General features: G+C 38.1%; 2 protein-coding genes across 2 annotated transcripts in view; one reads left to right on the top strand and one right to left on the bottom strand.

The window, feature by feature from the left end:
- Window positions 1-11387, top strand: part of LOC121383285 — a 34038-nt gene extending 22651 nt beyond the window's left edge. The window contains exons 2-5 of the mRNA XM_041513203.1: window positions 804-1016; window positions 1604-4048; window positions 6340-6594; window positions 7662-11387. Coding sequence (XP_041369137.1) covers window positions 804-1016; window positions 1604-4048; window positions 6340-6594; window positions 7662-9073 — 4325 coding nt within the window. The 3' untranslated portion in view covers window positions 9074-11387. The remainder of the gene's footprint in view (window positions 1-803; window positions 1017-1603; window positions 4049-6339; window positions 6595-7661) is intronic.
- A 4050-nt stretch (window positions 11388-15437) lies between these two features.
- LOC121384482 lies at window positions 15438-19515 on the bottom strand. Its single transcript, XM_041514891.1, has 2 exons — window positions 18672-19515; window positions 15438-15793 (listed from the first exon to the last, which is right to left on the bottom strand). Exons 1-2 carry the CDS (start codon window positions 19020-19022, stop codon window positions 15557-15559), a joined length of 588 nt encoding a protein of 195 aa, XP_041370825.1. The 5' UTR covers window positions 19023-19515; the 3' UTR covers window positions 15438-15556.
- Between the last annotated feature and the right edge of the window lie 11 nt (window positions 19516-19526).

Here is a 19526-nt window from a genome sequence, read left to right as displayed (position 1 = left end):
GTTGCATACAAGAACACTGCTTCCGTTTTTTTAGAAGGCAGGGAAACTTCAATGTAAAATTGTTATTTATTTCACCGTGGTTTGAAGAAAGAACGATTTTTCAAAAAAGTACCCTTTTGTTTAAAACGTTATATTTTGTCCACCAATGCAAACACATAGATCTTCAAACTAAAATCAGTATAAGAAAATTAACTTACTATTTTCAGATGAAGTCTTGATCCAGTCGATTTCTAACAGTGACAAAATCTCTCAAAATGATCCAAACGAATCTTCTTTCTTCTAACAATGACGAAATATCTCAAACGAATCTCCTAACAATGACGTAGTAGATGTAATCGAATAACAATCGTTTTCGGCGAGCGAATGACAATTAAACCGTATCTAGCCTTTTTATACTCTTTCGTGCCAGTCTAAGTAGGTCAGGGGCCGGTCTAAGTAGGTCAGGGTCGGGTCAGTAGGACGTTGCATACGGCACAGTAGGTCAGTCTAAGTAGGTCAGGGGCCGGTCTAAGTAGGTCAAGGCCGGGTCAGTAGGACGAGGTCACGTGACAAGGCCGTGACGTCAAGGTCACGGAAAGTAGGTCATGGATCTATACAGGCATTGATACTACTCTTATAGACGTATTATATACATTTTGTATTGTGCATATTTTGTATATAAATGACGCAGGATCTTATTGAATGGGAATGATGTCAGTATTGTTATTACGTCATTTTGTATATGCCTGCATAACAAACTAATCCATCTATCTTTCTTTTCTTTTCTTTTTTTTTCTTTTTTGTTTTTCTTTTTTCTTAAACAGATGTGTTATCCAGCAGAAAACGATCAACATTCAAACTACCGATGAAAGCATTCATGACGTGGGAGCGCACCGAGCGACCCAGAATGTGTAGGCGCTTTCCACATACCAGCAGAAAAGAGCTGAGCACTTTGTTGGGCCTGCTGTGGTGGAGGATGGGAACCGGACAGAAGAAAGTCTTTTATCACAAGGCAGACAAAAAAACTCAATGCAGAGGTATCCCAGTCGTAAATAACAATAATAGTGACGATTACGACGTAGCGACGACGATAATGGTGATGATGATGATGATGATGATGATATCACAGTAAAATCACATTAGCTCGTAGTGTTCGAAATAAGCACTTGTCCGTTTGTCCTGACAAGTGAAAATCTGCTCGGACAAACAAAATGTACCTCTATAGTTGTTCAGTGGACAAGTGAAAATACTGGGTGAAGTTTCATTTTGAGCAATGAAAAACATTGTCCTTGTACTTTATAAAACAAGCTATTTATTTGGACAAGTGAAAATATTGGTGGATAAGTAGATTTCTAGATGTATTTGTCCGGTGGACTAGCGAAAGTTAATAATACTTGCACAAGAAGAAAACGTCATTTGTGAAGTTGGAAATAGGTAAAATCGAGTACCATTCAGCAGCAATTTAAGAGACGGAGGGTGGGGTCGAAACATCCAACTACTTCTTAAAGTCTTCATGGTTTACACACATAATTTGTAGTATCGTATTATGCAGTTTCAGTTTCTATACAGTTATTTTTATTTTTGATTATTGATTTATTCTTTTATTTTTACTTTATATTTTCAGAGAGAAAAATAACGTCTGGGAGTTGTTTACAACAGAAAACTACATATAATCAGAAGTCGCAAATGCTTAATGTAGAATCACCCACCATTTGTCCCCAGTATTCTGAATCAGCAAAATTAGAGATTAATAACAATAATTCAAACAGAGAGTCAATACTGAATCATGAGGAATCTGATGTCAGTTTATTGTATAACAAACAAGCAGATGAAAACACAAGCTATGGACCATACATGACAGATTTGCCCATTTCTCAACAGAATATGCCTTCCGTTCGTAATGACACTCACAACATACCAGAATCTGAAATCCCAAGAAACACATTTGATGACATTCGTTTCAGTATGACATTTTCTACAGGTTGTCAAGGGAAAAAACGAAAAGAAACAGATAAAGGAACACAAGGCGATTACTTGGATAAAAAGCTTCCCCAATATAAGAGTCAAAATCCAGATTGTTCCTCGGATTTCTTGAATGTAGCGCAATCTAAATACAAATCTTTGTATTCAAATAACACTGGTTTTAAGAAGTGTATTCCAAATTACCAGCCAATTCCACACCTTCAGGCCATTAACGCTGAGTGTTACTCCACTGGTGGTGTTCAGTGCATTATCAGTGACCAGTTCATTCCAGTTTTTCAAACTCTGTCATCCAGTTACCATTCTGGAAAAGATACTCTGATGATTGACAGTTATCCAACCCCCGTTCTCCAATCTATCGACAGTAGTAAGCACCCCAGTGCAGATATCAATGGCGTCAAATGTGTTAACAGTGAATCCACAAAAAGTGACTTGAACATTTCAACAACCTATTCCTCCAGCAGTAACTACTCCACTTCAGGCATTTCGTCATTTAGGAGTGGTTGTACAGTTACTAATGGTCAGTTTATAGATAGTCACTACTGCGCAAACAATGGTCATGTGGATAACAGTGGTATTTCCGTTCAAAACTCCCGTGATTCTTTTATAAATGATTGTGGTGAATGGCCATGTAGAATTGCCAATCCAGTTGAAAGTAATGGAAATAGACCACACGCAAATACTGCATCAGAAAAACATCTCCCTGTTAGCAACACAAACACTTTTATTTGTCACTTTCGTGATGAACAGGATTCGAAAGAGACACACACGAACCTATCCCGGTTTCAACATATGGGTGAAAAAGATTCTGATGTCAGCAGAATTAATCATAGAATGGATCTACTTTCATCCAGTACAACACTTTCTGGAGTTTCAGATAATTTGCATAATATGAAACCAGTACATTTTGTAGACTATGACTTTGACGACGACGACGACAGTGATTATGATGATGAAGATGAGTTTCCTCAATTGGTTATTGATGACACTATTGAGAATCCGCCTCCAGATTCATATCTCAATAGGTCATCTAATACAGAGTTACATGGTGTAGAAAATATTGTTTCTAAAAATACAAATAAAGGTAAAATTGACATTACAGTTAACAGACCGAATGCTGCAGCACTCGATGAAAAGACGGCTGTCGTAAATCAGAATGTACCAAAAACAACAAATGCTAGTGAAAATCTAAATACTGAACCCTTTATAAGCCAAAATACTGTTGTTCTACAATCAGGGAAAACTGTTACCTATGTTTTCAGGAAGAATCAAGAAAATGTTTATTCAACATCTATTGTTCCAAGCACGAGTCAGACGATCCATCCACAAGTGCAGCAGTCGAAAGAGCTAAACAAAAGCACCATGCCAGCAGATACTAAACATGTTGAAGAGGACCAAACACTGGATAAATGTCCACCAGCCACTGAAGGTGAATCTGATTTTGCAGACGTCAGTACGATGTGTGAAAACATTCTAAAGCAGAACTGCCTTGTAGAACCACTCGGTAGGAGTCCAGAGGACAAAAGTGCAAAAGCCACTTCCATCGCAGAAAAACAAAGTAACCCATTTCCACAGGGTACAGGCTCCAACAATACACCCATGCCAATTTACAAAAAAAGCAATCTGTGTCCTCGAAAAAAACAAAACCCTATTCATGCTAGACCATCCAGTACCACGTACATTGGAACTCCAGTCCCTCTGATTGGCAGTACTGCCACTACAAACTCTGGAATGATTGCCTGGAAGAAGGTCCCAGAGCAAAATTCATTTTTCATACAATCGACAGGTGAAAATCTGTATCCTCTCCCTCAGCTTGCTTCCCAACCTATTTCCAGTACCACACCGCAACCGTCAGAATTAGGAAATAGCCATCAAACGGATAATAAGGAAAATGTTAAAATTGCCTTGTTTCAAGATTTACCATATATTCTTCGACATTGTCAAGAAAACAAATTGTCAAAGCCAAGAATTATTGGTCCACTAACAGCAAGTGCTCTAGAGAGCATGCTGTCGTTGTCATTGAAACCAGACAAGCCTGTCAAACCCGACGAACTGACGGATGAGGTCCCGCCATCGAAATTTGTACCAGGTATGTGATCGTCTGTTATTATCTAGGTTCTGCAAAACCTTTTGGTATATTAAAATACTACATGGACTTCTGTTGTTGCTGCTGCTGCTATTATTAAAACTACTGTTAATACTTATGTTCCTACTACAATGACTGATAATAAAGTAGATAGTATTGTAAGATTAAAATACACTAAAGCAAAAACAAAACAAAAGAAGAAGAAAGAAAGAAAGAAAGAATTAAACATTAGAATGAATAAGCTTATTTGTATTGGATTTTATTCCCACAAATTAAGCATCTTATTTAATGTTAATTCGACATCCATTTCTCCCATAGTTCTTTTCACCCAAATCACAGTTCCGAGTAATTCAGTTTTAGAACAGTAACGGAACGAACATATAGGTTTTTAGGCAGGGTAACCTAGACTGTCAAATCTTAGTTTTTACCGTTAGCATACACATTACTTCCAGCTTTTGCCTCTGCGCGTGCTGTAACCTCACTGTGGTGCAGGGGTGTAACATTTTCTTTGAGAATGGCCAATACAGCACAAAATTGAAGTTTTGAGTAAAATTCAGTATCCGTAAAATTCTGTGATATTTGTGTTTTTGCACAGTTCTTTACACTGTTTTTGTTTAAACCTTGAATTTTTATATTGATGTTGATCATCACTTTATTTATTTGCATTACCATAGTTTGACACCCAATAGCCGATGTATTTTTCATGCTGGGGTGTCGTTAAACATTCATTCATTCATTCATTCATTCCAGCTTTTGCATAAATTGCTAGTTTTGTCTAAATGAACGTGTTTCTATCAAATCTGAACGACAAAACCGTATTACATGATTAGGATCGTAGCTCCGCACAATGCAAAGTCAAATGGGCATTTGGCAAAATATTGCTTTATTCCATGAATTTATCTAGTGTCTGGCCTACAGGAGGACAGCCACTCCCATTGAGATTCTTTACTGGAGATTTCACCCCGATGTGTCAGAATGATATGGCGTTCTTTGAAATCTCAGAGGTTGTGATATGTAGATTCCAAAAGCTGGAGCCGAAGGTATATTGTTTGACATAAAGGGAAAACTGACTATTGGAAAGTTGAAGTTATTCCTGTTGTGATACAGCTTAGTTTGGATCAGCGGCTTTAATAATTAAATATTTGTTTTGTCATTACATGTTGGTATAAATAATACTAAAACGCTTTGGTTTTTTCCTCAATGGATGGACGTTTGTAGTTTCACTGTGGCATGACACGAATTGGTAATGTATTGGACTACATTAGGAAACTAAAGTCCGAACCAAAATGTTAACAACTACGATAAATTGCTCTCCTACTTTTATTTTTCGTTAAGGTTTTACCAACATTTTATCCAGACAGAAATTTTGAAAAAACCATTACAATGACACAAATTCCACATATTAGATGAAAACCATGTCCGCTATATCGACTTCGCTGAGATCGCATAGGGCAAAAATCATGTAATTTTGTGACGGCTGCCATATTGACTTTTTATGGAATATTCTCCAAGAGTGGTGAAAGGATACGACTTAATCTAACAACGTCATAACATGTTATGATATAAAAGCAAACGTGATGATAATTTTTTTAGTACTATTTGTGTTTAAAGATACCACTAGAGATCATTGATTTTATATTAATTATGTCACATACTTCCGACGCTTTCACCCCTCTTGAAGAGTATTCCATAAAAAAAGCAAAATGGCAGACGGCAGAAAACTGCATGTATTTTGTCCTATGCTATTTCAGCGAAGTCAATATTGGTGACATGTTACAGTCTCATATGTGGAATCTGTGTCACTGTAATGGCTTTTTCACAACTTGTGTCTGGACAAAATTAGGAGGAAATGGAACAGTAATTAAAGGTAGGAGAGTAATTTATCGTACTTGTTAACAATTTGGTTCGGTGTCTGGGACACACAGTCTTTTGTGGCGGTGCAAAAGGTATTATAGACGAGACACTATTTTTTCAAATGTCCATTCAACTGGATTGTGCAGAGATACTGCCCTGATCACGTATTACTGTTTTGTCGTTCATATTTACGTACTAGTATTGGGTATATGGCTTGCATTTTTTGGATTGTCGGTGCACAGACTTAACAGTGAATATATGAATATGGAATTTTTTTTAAATAAAATAAAAAATAAAATATGTTTATATATATATATATATATATATATATATATATATATATATATATATATATATATATATATATATATATATTATTTGGCTTAACCATCTATTGTATTGGGATCAGAACAATACATTTGATGAACATACTATTCCAGGCACTAGAGAGACGTATCGTGACACTGGCATGGGTAATGTCAACAAAAGTGGTAACATCAAACGTCCAATGAATGCGTTCATGGTGTGGGCGCGATCCTACCGAGGCCATCTGACCATGCTGTATCCAAACGAAAGCAACAAACTAGTGAGCCAGCGGCTGGGGGATATTTGGAAGAAGATGTCGTTGGAGGACAAGCAACCGTATTACCGCGAGGCAGATCGAATTAAGAGACAGCACAGGAAGGACTACCCAGGTAGGCAGATCTTTCTAATACAGCAGGGTCGTAGGAAACGAAGTGTGTGTGTGTGTGTGGGGGGGGGGGGGGGGGGGGGGGGATCACTCGAGAACAAAATTACGTTTTTTGGTCCTAATCTATATAAACAGACATGTGGCTTATGTACCCCCCCACACACACACACACACACACTGAATATTGTTCCCCCAACTCTCATTCCAGATATCATTCCTACAGGCATGTAGAGTTTATTGAAAGTTTTGATGATATAGCTTATATCTAAATATACACGCAAAATGACCATTAGTATTATTGTTTTATTTAATTAGATGTAGGTCGAGTGACGACAGTTTTTCTTTCACATTTGAGTTAATGTGTAATGACATTTTCAAATATAAATTCCCACTGCTAATGACACTATAATTTATTTACTTTTTAAATTATTATTATGCGGGCATGAGGGGGAGAGAAGTATAGTTCAGTATAAAATAATATAATATAAAATTTCATTCTGGTAGTTAGCACTAATAAATAAATAAAAAGTAATATATTTAAATAAAGTTTATACCGTTTGGCCTGTTTTTAAGATCAAACAGTTGTTTGTAATTGCACAAATTCTGGTACTCTAACAAACTTGTGCCTGTTTATCAATATATAAACAAACCGTCTTCCTCCTTCATGTTTTAAAAAAATTATATATTGTTATATCTAATGGCATCTTCATTGTTCACTTTTTGTTAATGTGTGTACTTTTATGTGACCGAATGGTGACCTTGAGCGTAAAAAATGTTCTGTTCTTTTCCAAATATTGATCAAAACATACACTTGTGAAATGCAGACCACATTTATCTACCACTCATCTGTCGCTTAAATACCTTTAGCAGGGCAATATAGTGATATGTTAATAATAGTATATTGTTATTTTCAATAATTAAATGGAGTTTAATTTACTGATGTAGGTAAAAATAACATGAATTCCTTTTGTTCTCTAAATGTGTAGTAAGGACATCTAAATATCTTACACCTAACCACTCATTTGCTAACATTTCTGCTTGTTCAACACGTTTAAACAATTTATTTTTTAGACTGGAAGTACAAGCCTAACACGCCAAAATCGAGAACAGAAAAAATGGGAACACACGATGTACTGTGGGCAAGATTTATTGGTGCAAGTGAAGGCTTGGACGATCCATTGTCCACAAAGAAACTTAAACACCATCCACCTAAAAATCCAACACCGCCACCTCTCACGCACTTAAATAAACTAGCCGAACCACCGGGTAGTCTGCAAAGCAAACAAATTATTTATCCATCAAATACGAAAAGAAGAAATTTTTCCATGTTTAAACATTTCGGCCACCTAGAAAGGTTGAAACGTAAGATGAACGCTAAATCAAACAGTGGCCCAGGAAGAGATTTTCGCTGTAGAAGGCTCGACTTCTGTCAGCCAATGCCACTGTTCGGTGATGCTGGTTGCATAATTTCTGATGGAAGCAGAGATGTTAACAATATGCATCTAAACTCAAATAGGTCAAACATCGGTCAGCGGAGAAAGCCATTCAGTAAATCGAGAACTACTACTACTATTACTACTACCAACGCTACTGCTCAAGGTAGTCAGATGATGAACTGTGTTATTGCTGCGCCCCCTGAGATGATTCCAATATCCAGCGGAAATGGCATGGGTCCATACGTGGTTAACACAAATGCGTGGAATGCCATTAAAGCACCCGTTGTCTCACAACAGAGATATTCTTTTAGCAATATAAGCGCCATTGCAACAACAAGCACTACAACTGAAACTCTCACCGTAGGAAGCAAGCTTGCGAACAACGGTGGTGGTAACGCAGTCCTGTTTCCCTCTATTAGACACAGTCTGATGACCAACAGTCCGTGGAACTACCAGACCTTTAGTCAACATCCAGCACCTTTGGTCCAAAGCATGCCTGTTGATATTCAGAACAACATACCTAGAGCATGTAGAACTGACGCAACGGATTTGACCAATTTGTATGCAGCAGAACAAAATCACACATATGAGACAAAACAGTTGACAAGATTACTGCCGGTTGAAGAGAGTCGAGTGTCTCAAGCACGCGATTTCAGAAATACACTAACCAGCCCATCAGACACGCGTAAATCAAGTAACAACGAGTTCAGCTTGACTATGCGTTTTCCCAGCATCTCGAGTGCATCTGTTTTGGGCGATGCAGATTCGTATGTTTCGTCGGTGTTGCAGTCGCCAAATATAGTTTCTTCGCCGGCAGGTACTGACAACGCGACAAATCCTGAACAGCCGCAGTGTCCACCTTTCGTCAGAGTTCCCGCAACGTCCGGTAGCATGCACATGGTCACAGTGCCAGTTATTTCAGCAGAAACGTACAAGAAGCTTCTAGAAAATAGAGATCCTGGTGGAAGAATCCATTCGAACGCCATGCCTCTGTTCCCAGTACAAGCATCATGGGCAAAATGTCCATCTGGGCAATATGTTCCGTGACGTGTTTTACATTATTCGGGTTGTTCCAGAACGGATCAATGGGGTGGGATGATCCAATTCTTTATGTATATCCACCATCCACAAAAGACATTTTATTTCATTTGGACGACAGAACCGCTATTGTAATAAAACAAATAATCGTATGTCTACACTGAAAGGGGTGTTTTGACAAGGTCGTGACTGCTGCTATGAAGCACTGTCATGTGCTTTGTTTTAATAGGTGGACTGCCATTTCCCACTGGGGTAGCCCCCACCCCCGCCTCCACATCTATTTTTCCCCACCACATTGTATATTTTCCTGTTTCCCCATAACATGACTCTTAGGCTACCCCAGTGATGGTGCCTCCCGTCTCCCCCATGTGATAGATCCTGGAACAGCCGATAGTTTTGCTAGTAAGTATGCTGGATGTGAATAATCTTCGTGCCCGTGTGAAGGCTACATTGCGTTTTGCATTCAATGGTTATTGAAACTATTACTACGGTGTAGTAACAACCAGTCTTACTGTTGAATTGTAACTTCAGTTCATTCTGTCAAATTACCAAATTCCGAACAGTGCGAAAATAGTTTAATATCTTGTGTTAGTGTATTAATTGTATCATTATACATAATTCTTATATAGTATTTATAATTAATAGTTCTTACACACCCGTTGGTGAGAATATCATGCGTTATTTTTATTATACATACTTGTTTACACATGTACGTGTCTTAACAATTTCAAGACATATGACTGGCTGCTCCAATGCTATATATCCAATGAAAAACAAATCAGCACGATCGAAATCGATTACACTGTGACGTATAGTTAACCTGACAATCATTTGTCTGTGACGCGTAAGTGAGCTACAAGTAAAAGTGCTGTAAATAGCTGTTGGTCAAAAAAGATGTTAAAATTTGCTTAAAACCTGGTTTTTGAGGATATGCAAGAAATAGAATAATACATTCGTGTCTGTTAGATACCATTTATCATACAACTCGTTGTTTAAAAAGGTATCAAACTCGGTTTCGCTCGTTAGATACATTTTAAAACAACTCGTAAGTTAAATAATTTCTAACAGCCACTCATGTATTATTCTCTATATAAACACGTCTGAGCTTTGTTTCGAGGGAAAACCTAAATGAAAGTATAATGTATATACATGTATTAATTAATCAGATCGTGATGTTGTTACGCTCAGAAGATATAACACCGATCCGGTAGTTCTTAACATGTTATACAAACATGCAACTGCTTAACTGTTTATTATAGCGTTGTTATTCCTTAGTAATAAATATACTGTTGTATGTGTCGTTTAAAGGGTTAAGGGGTCCACATACATCTGAGTGGTCAAGACCGTTACATATTATTTCAGCGTCGAAAAAGTACTGTAAATTATTATTTTGCTTCTTCGACCGTTATGGGCTAAAAAATGTGACAGCTGTTATACGTTTGAAAACAAGAACGTCGAAAACGTTTATTGTAGAAAGCTTGTTTAAAACACGTGCATTCATACACCCTACATGATCAAAGGGCTGTTGCAAAATTGATCACCTTAGATTGGGGTAGAGGTAGTTTATTTAAATACCAATCACCCACCATCCACACAAAGTAAATTTTATTTAAATGAAGTATACGTATGCTAAACCAAAAACAGATCACCAGTCATAAAATAATAATTGTGGTGCCTCGCGTCCCCCACCCCCACCCAAGCGATCGATTCTGAACCAGCCCTATTAAGGTGTACGCGATCAAATGGGTGTTGCCAATTCTTATATAAATACAAGCTCAGGAGTGACTGCAAGTTGCAATTTATTTCTGTATTAGATTGTTGATAGAAATGTTACAGGTTTCAAAGTTGGTGATTTTTTCTTGAAAACGTTTTAAGATTATATCTTTATTGTTGTTTGTTGTGTTTTTTTCTAGAAGCCTGTTATATTATGTTAACAGATTTGTATATATATATATATTTTTATTTTTTTTATATCTCGCTGTTAGACACATGTTGAGAAAATCCAAAACCTTGTATAAAGGAAATAGAAATTACTGATTTGAGTAAAATCCAAAAATTTCAATTATTTTGTTTTTGGTAGACTATCAGTCAAATAAGAAAATTGGTAGTTATGTTGGAGGTTGTGTCATTCTTCGCAAACTCCAAAAAGTAACCCTGCTTAGAATGAATAATAATGAATTGTTATTTTTCATATATACCGAACTAAGCATTATGCTGTTTGTTGGGTTGTAATTTCAAATTTTTATTGTAAATGCGCTCTACAAGGTGTGCTTACATTTTATCAAGTTGTTTTGATGCAAAGAAATTAAACAATTTAAAATCAGCCTGTGTTTTTGTTTATTTTTTGGTGTGCGGTGGGTTGTTTGTTGTTTGCTGTTTTGTTTTGTTTTGTGTATGTTTTTGTTGCTGTTGTTTTGTTCATGTTTTTTTGTTTTTTTAAATACCTGGACTAGATATTCGAAAACGATCTGTACTTAGATACTAGATTCTTCCGTGGCAGATCCAGCGTGAAATCAAGCAGGGGTAACAACGAAGCTGGCGTTCGAGAAGGGGGTGGGTGGGGGCGGTAAATTTGCAATTTTTATCATAACTGGCAGGGACGGATTCAGAATTTTTCAAGGTAGTAGGTGAAAGCTTAATAATTGTGGCATCTACAGAATTCAAAAGTAAACTAACATGTATTATCTGTAGCCTATGGTAATCATCCACAGAAATACTAAGCTGAACATTGTAAACATGTTGCCCGCTAAAAATCGATAAATGCATTATTTTCATTTCGAATTTGGGAGGGGTGGGGTGGGGTGTGCCCCTCTTAATACCCTCCTCTTGGATCCACGCTTGCAGTCCGTCGGGAGCAGTTTTTTATGCTTAAATGGATGCAACAAATTGAAATGAACCTAGCGAACCTTTCTTGTATTCTTTATTAATATGTATTGCCGCCGCGTAGCCGGGGAGGGGATAGGGGCAATGTCCGCCAATCGGGCGCGTACCTGCCTGTACGCAAGTACGCAGTGGCGTCCACATCATTTTTCCAAAAAAAACCCATCCCAAAAAAACCCGGAAAACTCTGCGCGCGAGAAAAGGAGAGGGATAACCAAATTGTAGAATAATGGCACATTGTCAAGTTCACACACATGCACATGTCCCCAGACCCCCCTACAACACTCGCACCTTCGGTGCTCGACTGTAAATTTGGAATCCACATCAAAAATGGCTGGGTACGCCCCTGCCAATCACCCCTCTTTCCCACCCAACACATTTTTATATGTACCTGTCGTCCTGAATACGACTCATTGACAGGGTAGGTTCCTCCCAAAATGGGACCCCGACCCCCAATATAAAATACTGGCTACACCGATACCTACACACCCCACGTCCTACTGCATCGATCCTGATAAAGAAAGAAAGTAACAATAAATCGCTTACCTTAGGCTATTGACATATCCACTCAACATTTGCGAGAAATATTGGAACAGAACAGCAGCAGTTAGTATTAGATCCATGTACATGTATTTTATATTTACACACATTTAAAATAAATATGATTATAAATGTCAAACAGCGATATTTTCACACATTTCTCAAATTAAACTATATTCAGACGAATGTGCGTAGTATCGTTTTGACATCAATATGCATATTAAAATATCGAGGCATTGTTGTCAAAGGAATGGCGTTTTTATGGTAACGTATTCGGCAAGTTTCGTAACTTAACGGGAAATATCGAAATACCATTCAAATACGCACCTCCATCACCCACCCACTGGATCCGCGCCTGACAGGGAATGAGAGTAGCGCAGAACTGTGTACAGTAATGATCCATTGTCCGTCACTGGCTGATTTGATAATGAAAAAAATATTAAGTACAAGTATCATTTTAAGGGGATTCCTAAATTAGGTGTTTGCTGAATAACGTACAATTCTTTTAATGCAATATAATATTATGCAGCTATTGTGTAACATGAATGAAATATATGTGGGCTCTCGGGAGCGGGACGTAGCCCAGTGGTACAGCGTTCGCTCGATGCGCGGTCGGTGTGGGATCGATCCCCGTCGGTGGGCCCATTGGGCTATTTCTCGTTCCAGCCAGTGCACCACGACTGGTATATCAAAGACCGTGGTATGTACTACCCTGTCTGTGGGATGGTGCATATAAAAGACCCCTTGCTGCTAATCGGAAAGAGTAGCCCATGAAGTGGCGACAGCGGGTTTCCTCTCTCAATATATGTGTGGTCCTTAACCATATATCTGACGCCATATAACCGTAAATAAAATGTTTGGAGTGCGTCGTTAAATAAAACATTTCTTTCTTAACTTTCTCCAAAGGAGGGATCACGGGACATCATCATACCTAGTTTTTGGGGTGGGTTTTTTTTTTGTATGTGTGCTAGATTTGAAAATTGTTTGTTAAAACACTATTCAAATAATAACAAACACAACTATTTTGTATATGAACAAGACAAAAGTATATCAACCTGTATTTTTCCCAAAGATATGTTAGTACCGAGTTCATAAATAAACGGGCAACCTTTAATAATAATTCAATTCACATACTATTGCACACAAATGCCTGAGTATTACACATACCACTGGTAACAATATGCAAACAACAAGGTTTATAGGGACATTCCTGAGTTTGCTGCATAGTAAGATGTTTCCGACTAATAAAATATTTCTACGATTAAACTTACATATTAAATATATTTTCTTGTTTAGAATATCAGTGTCTATATATTCAGTGTGTTTCTGATCGTCTTAATATTTGTAAGAAGCCCAAACTGGATTTTGTCTTCAAATAATTTCGTACGTACGATTTTTTTTATTTTAGGAACTTAAATGAAAGTTAACCTAGTAGCGTAAAAATATTAGAACGATCAGAAACACGTTTAATATACAGCCACTAATATTTTATGCAGAAAAATATATTTGATATGTAATTACAATCGTTAAAAAGTCTGTCAGTCGATAACATCTTTAAAATTGCAGCAAACTCAGGAATGTCCCTTTAAATACATATATGCATTATCACTGTTGGCATTGAATCAAATGAACAACTGATATAGTTGCATTATTTTGAGTGGTGGTTTAGTTTTAGCTGAAAATTCACATACAAAATTCAAATTACTATGTTCTCATGTGACAAAACAGACTGTAGCAGGGCGGAGTTCAGCCTGGCAGAGCAAACATAAATAATAATAGAAAAACATAAATAAATAAATAAATAAATAAATAAATAATCATCCGCTAGACTGGTCTATACACTTCGGGTTAAACCGCATAATCACTTCGGGTTAAATTGTATGATCATTTCAAGTTCGGGAACCAGTCAACGGTGTTCGCAAATGTTAGCGAAAAACGGCTGGCTCAACTTGTGAAATTGTCCTGTGAAGTAAAGATCTAATGAGCAAGCCTGCTAATCTACACATTTATCAGTCTCCACAAGCTAAGATCACAAAGTGATAAAGCACGTAATTCCAATTATCGTCAATGATAATAGTATTTGCCTTTAGCGAAGTCGAAATTCACGAAAAGTCTCCAAAGGCAGCAAACCGGAGGAGGAAAAATACGTGTGGATAAATGGCGTACGCGCGTGGGGCTAAGTTCATAAAAATAAACTCGAATGTAAATGCACATTTACATTCGAGTTTATTTTTATGAACTAGCGTGGGGCCAGATGGTTGAAATATCAGGACCGTACTCTCCCGGGGGGGGGGGGGGGGGGGGGGGGGGGGGGGGGGGGGGGGGGGGGGGGGGGGGGGGGGGGACACATCTCAGGGTTTAATGTGTATAGTGTTTCATTTGTTTATAAAAAGTAGTGCCCCCCCCCCCCCTTAGGATTTTGATCAGGGTACGGCCCTGAATATAAATTTCATTACGCCAATACAGATTTAGTTAAAATATGTATGCAATAATATCTGACCTGGGATTCAAACCCGACCTGTGGTCACCCATCGCATTTTGCATAATGCACCGTTACTTGCTAAAATGCTGCTTCTTAACCATAGAACTATGCATTCGTCACCAAACTTAGCTTACTGTTCGTTAAAAGAAATTATTTGACTGGATCTAACCATCTGTAACACGACTGTGGTGCATAGTACTTAGAGTAAACAAATAAAATAAATAAATAATTTAACGTGAATCGGGTTCATCAAACGAATAAATTATCATGATTTCGAACTTCAACCAAAATCTCAGGCGCGTGTGCAGGCGGACGGTTTTGGGGATCGAAGCCCCTAGTACTGCTCAAGCATTTTTTTTCAATACATTTTTCATTGGATACTATCTCGACACCCTCCTCCCACCCCCATCCCCCACCCCAATAAACTTCGCTCACCAGTCTAGAGCCCCCCCCCCCCCCTCACCATCCCTGCTAAAATGCCTGCATTGAGTTTTGGTGTGATAGAAAACATTGTTCAAAGCCTTTGTGTGATAAATTCATAACACATTTTACATGTATACTTAACAAGCAAGGGTAAGTATTTGTTATTGTCATATATGAATCAACTGCTGGAGTACGCTAACTCCTAACATGGCCACACACGAGCGCCAGTTGAAGTGTCTGTTGGGAATGTAGTTCCTGCTCAGACTGTCCATGCTGATGGCTCTCTGGATGACGGTGTTCATAAACGACTGCTGCCCTCGTCTGTTCCCGTCACGAACCAGCAGACTCTTGGGCACTGCAATCAAGATGGACTCGAGAGTAATGTCAGTCTGGCAGCCTTGGTCCTGAAAGCAAAACAAAACAATATCTAGAACAGTCGTCATATATTGCTTAAACAAAGAGAACGTTTTGTTTTATTGATTGAATGAACCATTTTTATTGCATTTAAAAAACAATTGATCGGACACAAGTTTTACAACTTGCCAGGCCCTCTCCATAATAAATACAATATCGGGGATATATACATTTATATATTTAAATGAGAATGTATTGGAATATTCCAAAATAAAGACAGGGCTGGGGAGAGGGAATGTTCGAGGTTAATACTAGTAATCTGACAAATACTTCCAACACATACAGTAAAGCAAAAAACAATACATACAGTACCACCTTTAATCTAAAGCGTTTGTTTCTTTTTATTTGAAAAAACAAGAGGAAGGTTATCTTGTTTATTTGACATAAAAAAAAACCCAGCCCCGTAGGAATCGGGGGATGGAGGTCTTCCTACCGACGAAAACGTACGGGGTTTTTTCCTACTCTATATAAAATAAAGGTTAAAATATGACTTGTGAACCTTCCCCCATAAGAGATTGAGCTCCCCCCCCCCCCCCACACACGCACACACACACATATATATTCCAGACATCGTTCCTATGGGCTTAAAAATTACCCCCACGACCTTTGCATATCCTTCCTATAGTGTTCCAAATCATTGAACATTACTATTATATGGATACAAACTTGGCTGAACTTGAGTTTAAAATCCACCAACAAATGTCTCTACCTGAAGTATCGATTCTCTTTATATGCATGATACTCTCGGTCGTGTAACGATTTTCTTGTACTGACGACTTGCATAACCACTGGATATGTGATTTACTCTGCCTTCCACGGTGGTCTGTTGATCTAGCTCAGAACTCTGCTTGTTTCGTGCATTATTGATGTGCTATAATAAGACCCATGGACTAAGTAATTGCTGTTTGAAAGAGTAATACGTAAGGGACGAGGGTGTAAGATCATTAAACATCACATATTTTCGCATTCTTGCTTTCAGCCAATGCTCGGACACGTTAATAAAGGCCAATCGATTTGTCAACCCTTCGTGCATAACAATACATCCCAGTGCTCAGAGGCAGCGAGCGCCGCTAACGTTCGCTTTAAAATAGACTGGTCCCCGATGTGCTCATTTGGTTTAACGAAACGCAGAAACAGTCTTGCCGACTTTTTTTTCTGCTCGGTCTGGCCTAAGTCCAGCCGTCCGGTATTTTTTGCTAAACATTTGCAAACTATGTTACTGGCTTCTAAGTGGTTATTCGGTTTACACACACACACACACACACCACACACGTAATATGTATCGTAAACCAGTTTAGCAAGCGTTAGTGACAAACAGCCGGCTGAACTTGAAAATGGCTGTTATAACTATTGTATTGACAATGGCCTAGCTTGTATGAATCTCATTTTATTATTAATAGTAATCGTTCTGCTCAAATGAATAGGTTTTAGTAGCTATAAATGACAATGTATTGTGTTGTAATGGAGATTTTATTTTCCATTGCTGCAGTACATATAATTTCCTAAACTAATGACAACCTCAAAATCACCAGATTAGTAACAGTTACATATTAATAACAGTTACATATTGAAATGACTCTAGATACGCATTCGCACTTCATGTTTCATATTAAAATAAACTTTACATTAGCGACAGAGGATGGAAAAGGAGTTTGTTTTCTTTAACGACACCACTTGAGCATATTGATTTATTAATCATCATCTTTTGGATGTCAAACATTTGGTAATTTTGAAACATAGTCTTAGAGAGGAACCCGCTACATTTTTTCATTGGTAGCAAGGGATCTTTTATATGCACCATCCCATAGACAGGATACACATACCACGGCCTTTTGTGTACCAGTCGTGGTGCACTGGCTGGAACGAGAAATAACCCAATGGACAGAGGATGAGGATGCCAGGTTGGTACAGGGGTGAATACAGAGACGTTGAGACAGATAGGCAACGATGTGGACAGCTCCGAAGAGTCGGAGGAAACTGGCAGAAAGGGACGAAACAGATTGAAATCGTGGGAGAAATTATTGGAAAGTGTTTTGTATTACGATAATGAGAATGGTAGGCAGAGGGTGATAGATGAGAAGGATGAATGAAAGTGTGAACCAGCTTTGACAGGATTTGAACCACTGTCGTGGCTGGAGAGACAAGGACTGGGATGTGGAGGTGGACAACGAAAGAAGTTGAAAGATAGAAGGAGTTGCCAGATCAGGAAGAAATGAAATGGAATTCAAAGGAGAGAAAAGAAAGGGGGGCAGTGGGATAATAAATAATAATAATAATAATAATAATAATAATAATACACAAAAACAACTTTACATTAAGTCATAGTTCTTCCCCTCCCCCTCCCATCATATTTAATTACCTTCCATAACCCTGCTAACAGCAACTATGTCTTATTTCAAAATATCCTCATCTTACAAGGCTTTTTCATTTTACGAAATCATGCAAATTGATACTATAATATGTGCAAATTGTTGTTTGTTTGCTTGTTTTTTGTTTTGTTTTTTGCTTTTATGTTTGTTTGCTTGTTTGTTTGTTTTACTTTTGTCATATAATATGCACGTTAAAATTTATTTACATTCCGAGATGGAGGTAATAACTCCTGTAATAAATTTGTTTTACCTCTCTCTCACTCTCATTTTTATATAGCATTATATACTTTCATTTACTCTAGATACTTGTTAAAATCCAGGCCCTTGTGAACATATTATTTTAATCAATTCTGCCTATAAAGTAGTAACTACATTATGTGTGTATAAATTGTGTATATAATTACTGTAAAAACCCATGTCTTCTCCCTTTGCTTGGGTTGATATTTGTCAACAAGGGAATGGTCAAAACAAAAATAGAGTTAAAAAAAAAATGCTTTACCTGTTTGGACCCAGTGAGTTTCCTGTAGGCTCCGACAGCTTCCGAAACTGTTCTGTTCTTAGTGGTGAATCGGACCAAGTTCGTCAGTCTGATAGAGTAATGGCAGTCCGGGGTGGGGCAGAGGAAGTGTCCTATCTCGGCGTGTCTGGGGTCATACTTCCCCGCCAGCTTGGCCTCTCTGACGATTTCCTCTCTGAGTTTGGTGAGGCAGTCGGCACAGAACGTGTGTCCACACGGTAGGATCCTGGGCTTTCGAAACAGCTCTCCGCACAGGTAGCACGCGAGAGACGTGTGCCACGTGACAGCACTGTCTTCGGAAATGCAGCTCACCTCCATTATGCTGATCACCATATTTCACAACTCGGCAGCTGTAGGAGATATATAGCCACCGGCGATTACTTACCGCGAATGATCGTAATGATGTAGATGATACATGGCAAATAATGATCAACGCACGCAATCCCACGATGATTAAATGGATAGAACGGTCTATAAAACCTTCACTTAGAAAGAAACTACACCACAAACTGTTACTGAAGTACCCTTTTAGCAGACAAGGTAGTGTGCTGCAGACGTATTGACAAATTCCTACAATTCATGCCATTTATGCATATATGTCCTGTAGAACTGTCAATCGCCCACCAAAAAAAAAGAAAAAGAAGGTTTCAGGGTCGTGGAAACAGACGACAAATCGAGTCTATAAATCAACAACAGTCATGTTTTATAATCGGACGACAGAATTCAGTCAGTCTTTCCAGCTTAATGTGCCTTTGTTCTGCAGGTGCATCGATATAAAATGATTTGATTTTGTATTAACATGCGGAGTCGAGCTCAAACGTGTTGCCTGGATGTCTT

Source organism: Gigantopelta aegis, chromosome 10, assembly GCF_016097555.1.
Source record: "Gigantopelta aegis isolate Gae_Host chromosome 10, Gae_host_genome, whole genome shotgun sequence".
In the NCBI taxonomy this organism is placed as follows: Eukaryota; Metazoa; Mollusca; class Gastropoda; order Neomphalida; family Peltospiridae; genus Gigantopelta; species Gigantopelta aegis.
The sequence above is the reverse complement of the archived record's forward strand: the minus strand, read 5'-3'. Positions and strand labels throughout refer to the sequence as shown.

Excerpts from the sequence above, each read along its gene's own strand:
- LOC121384482 (XM_041514891.1), bottom strand. The coding sequence starts at position 19,022 with ATGGTGATCAGCATAATGGAGGTGAGCTGCATTTCCGAAGACAGTGCT. Across the intron at positions 15,794-18,671 it reads AACTCACTGGGTCCAAACAG|GACCAAGGCTGCCAGACTGA; the intron begins GTAAAGCATTTT and ends TTTTGCTTTCAG.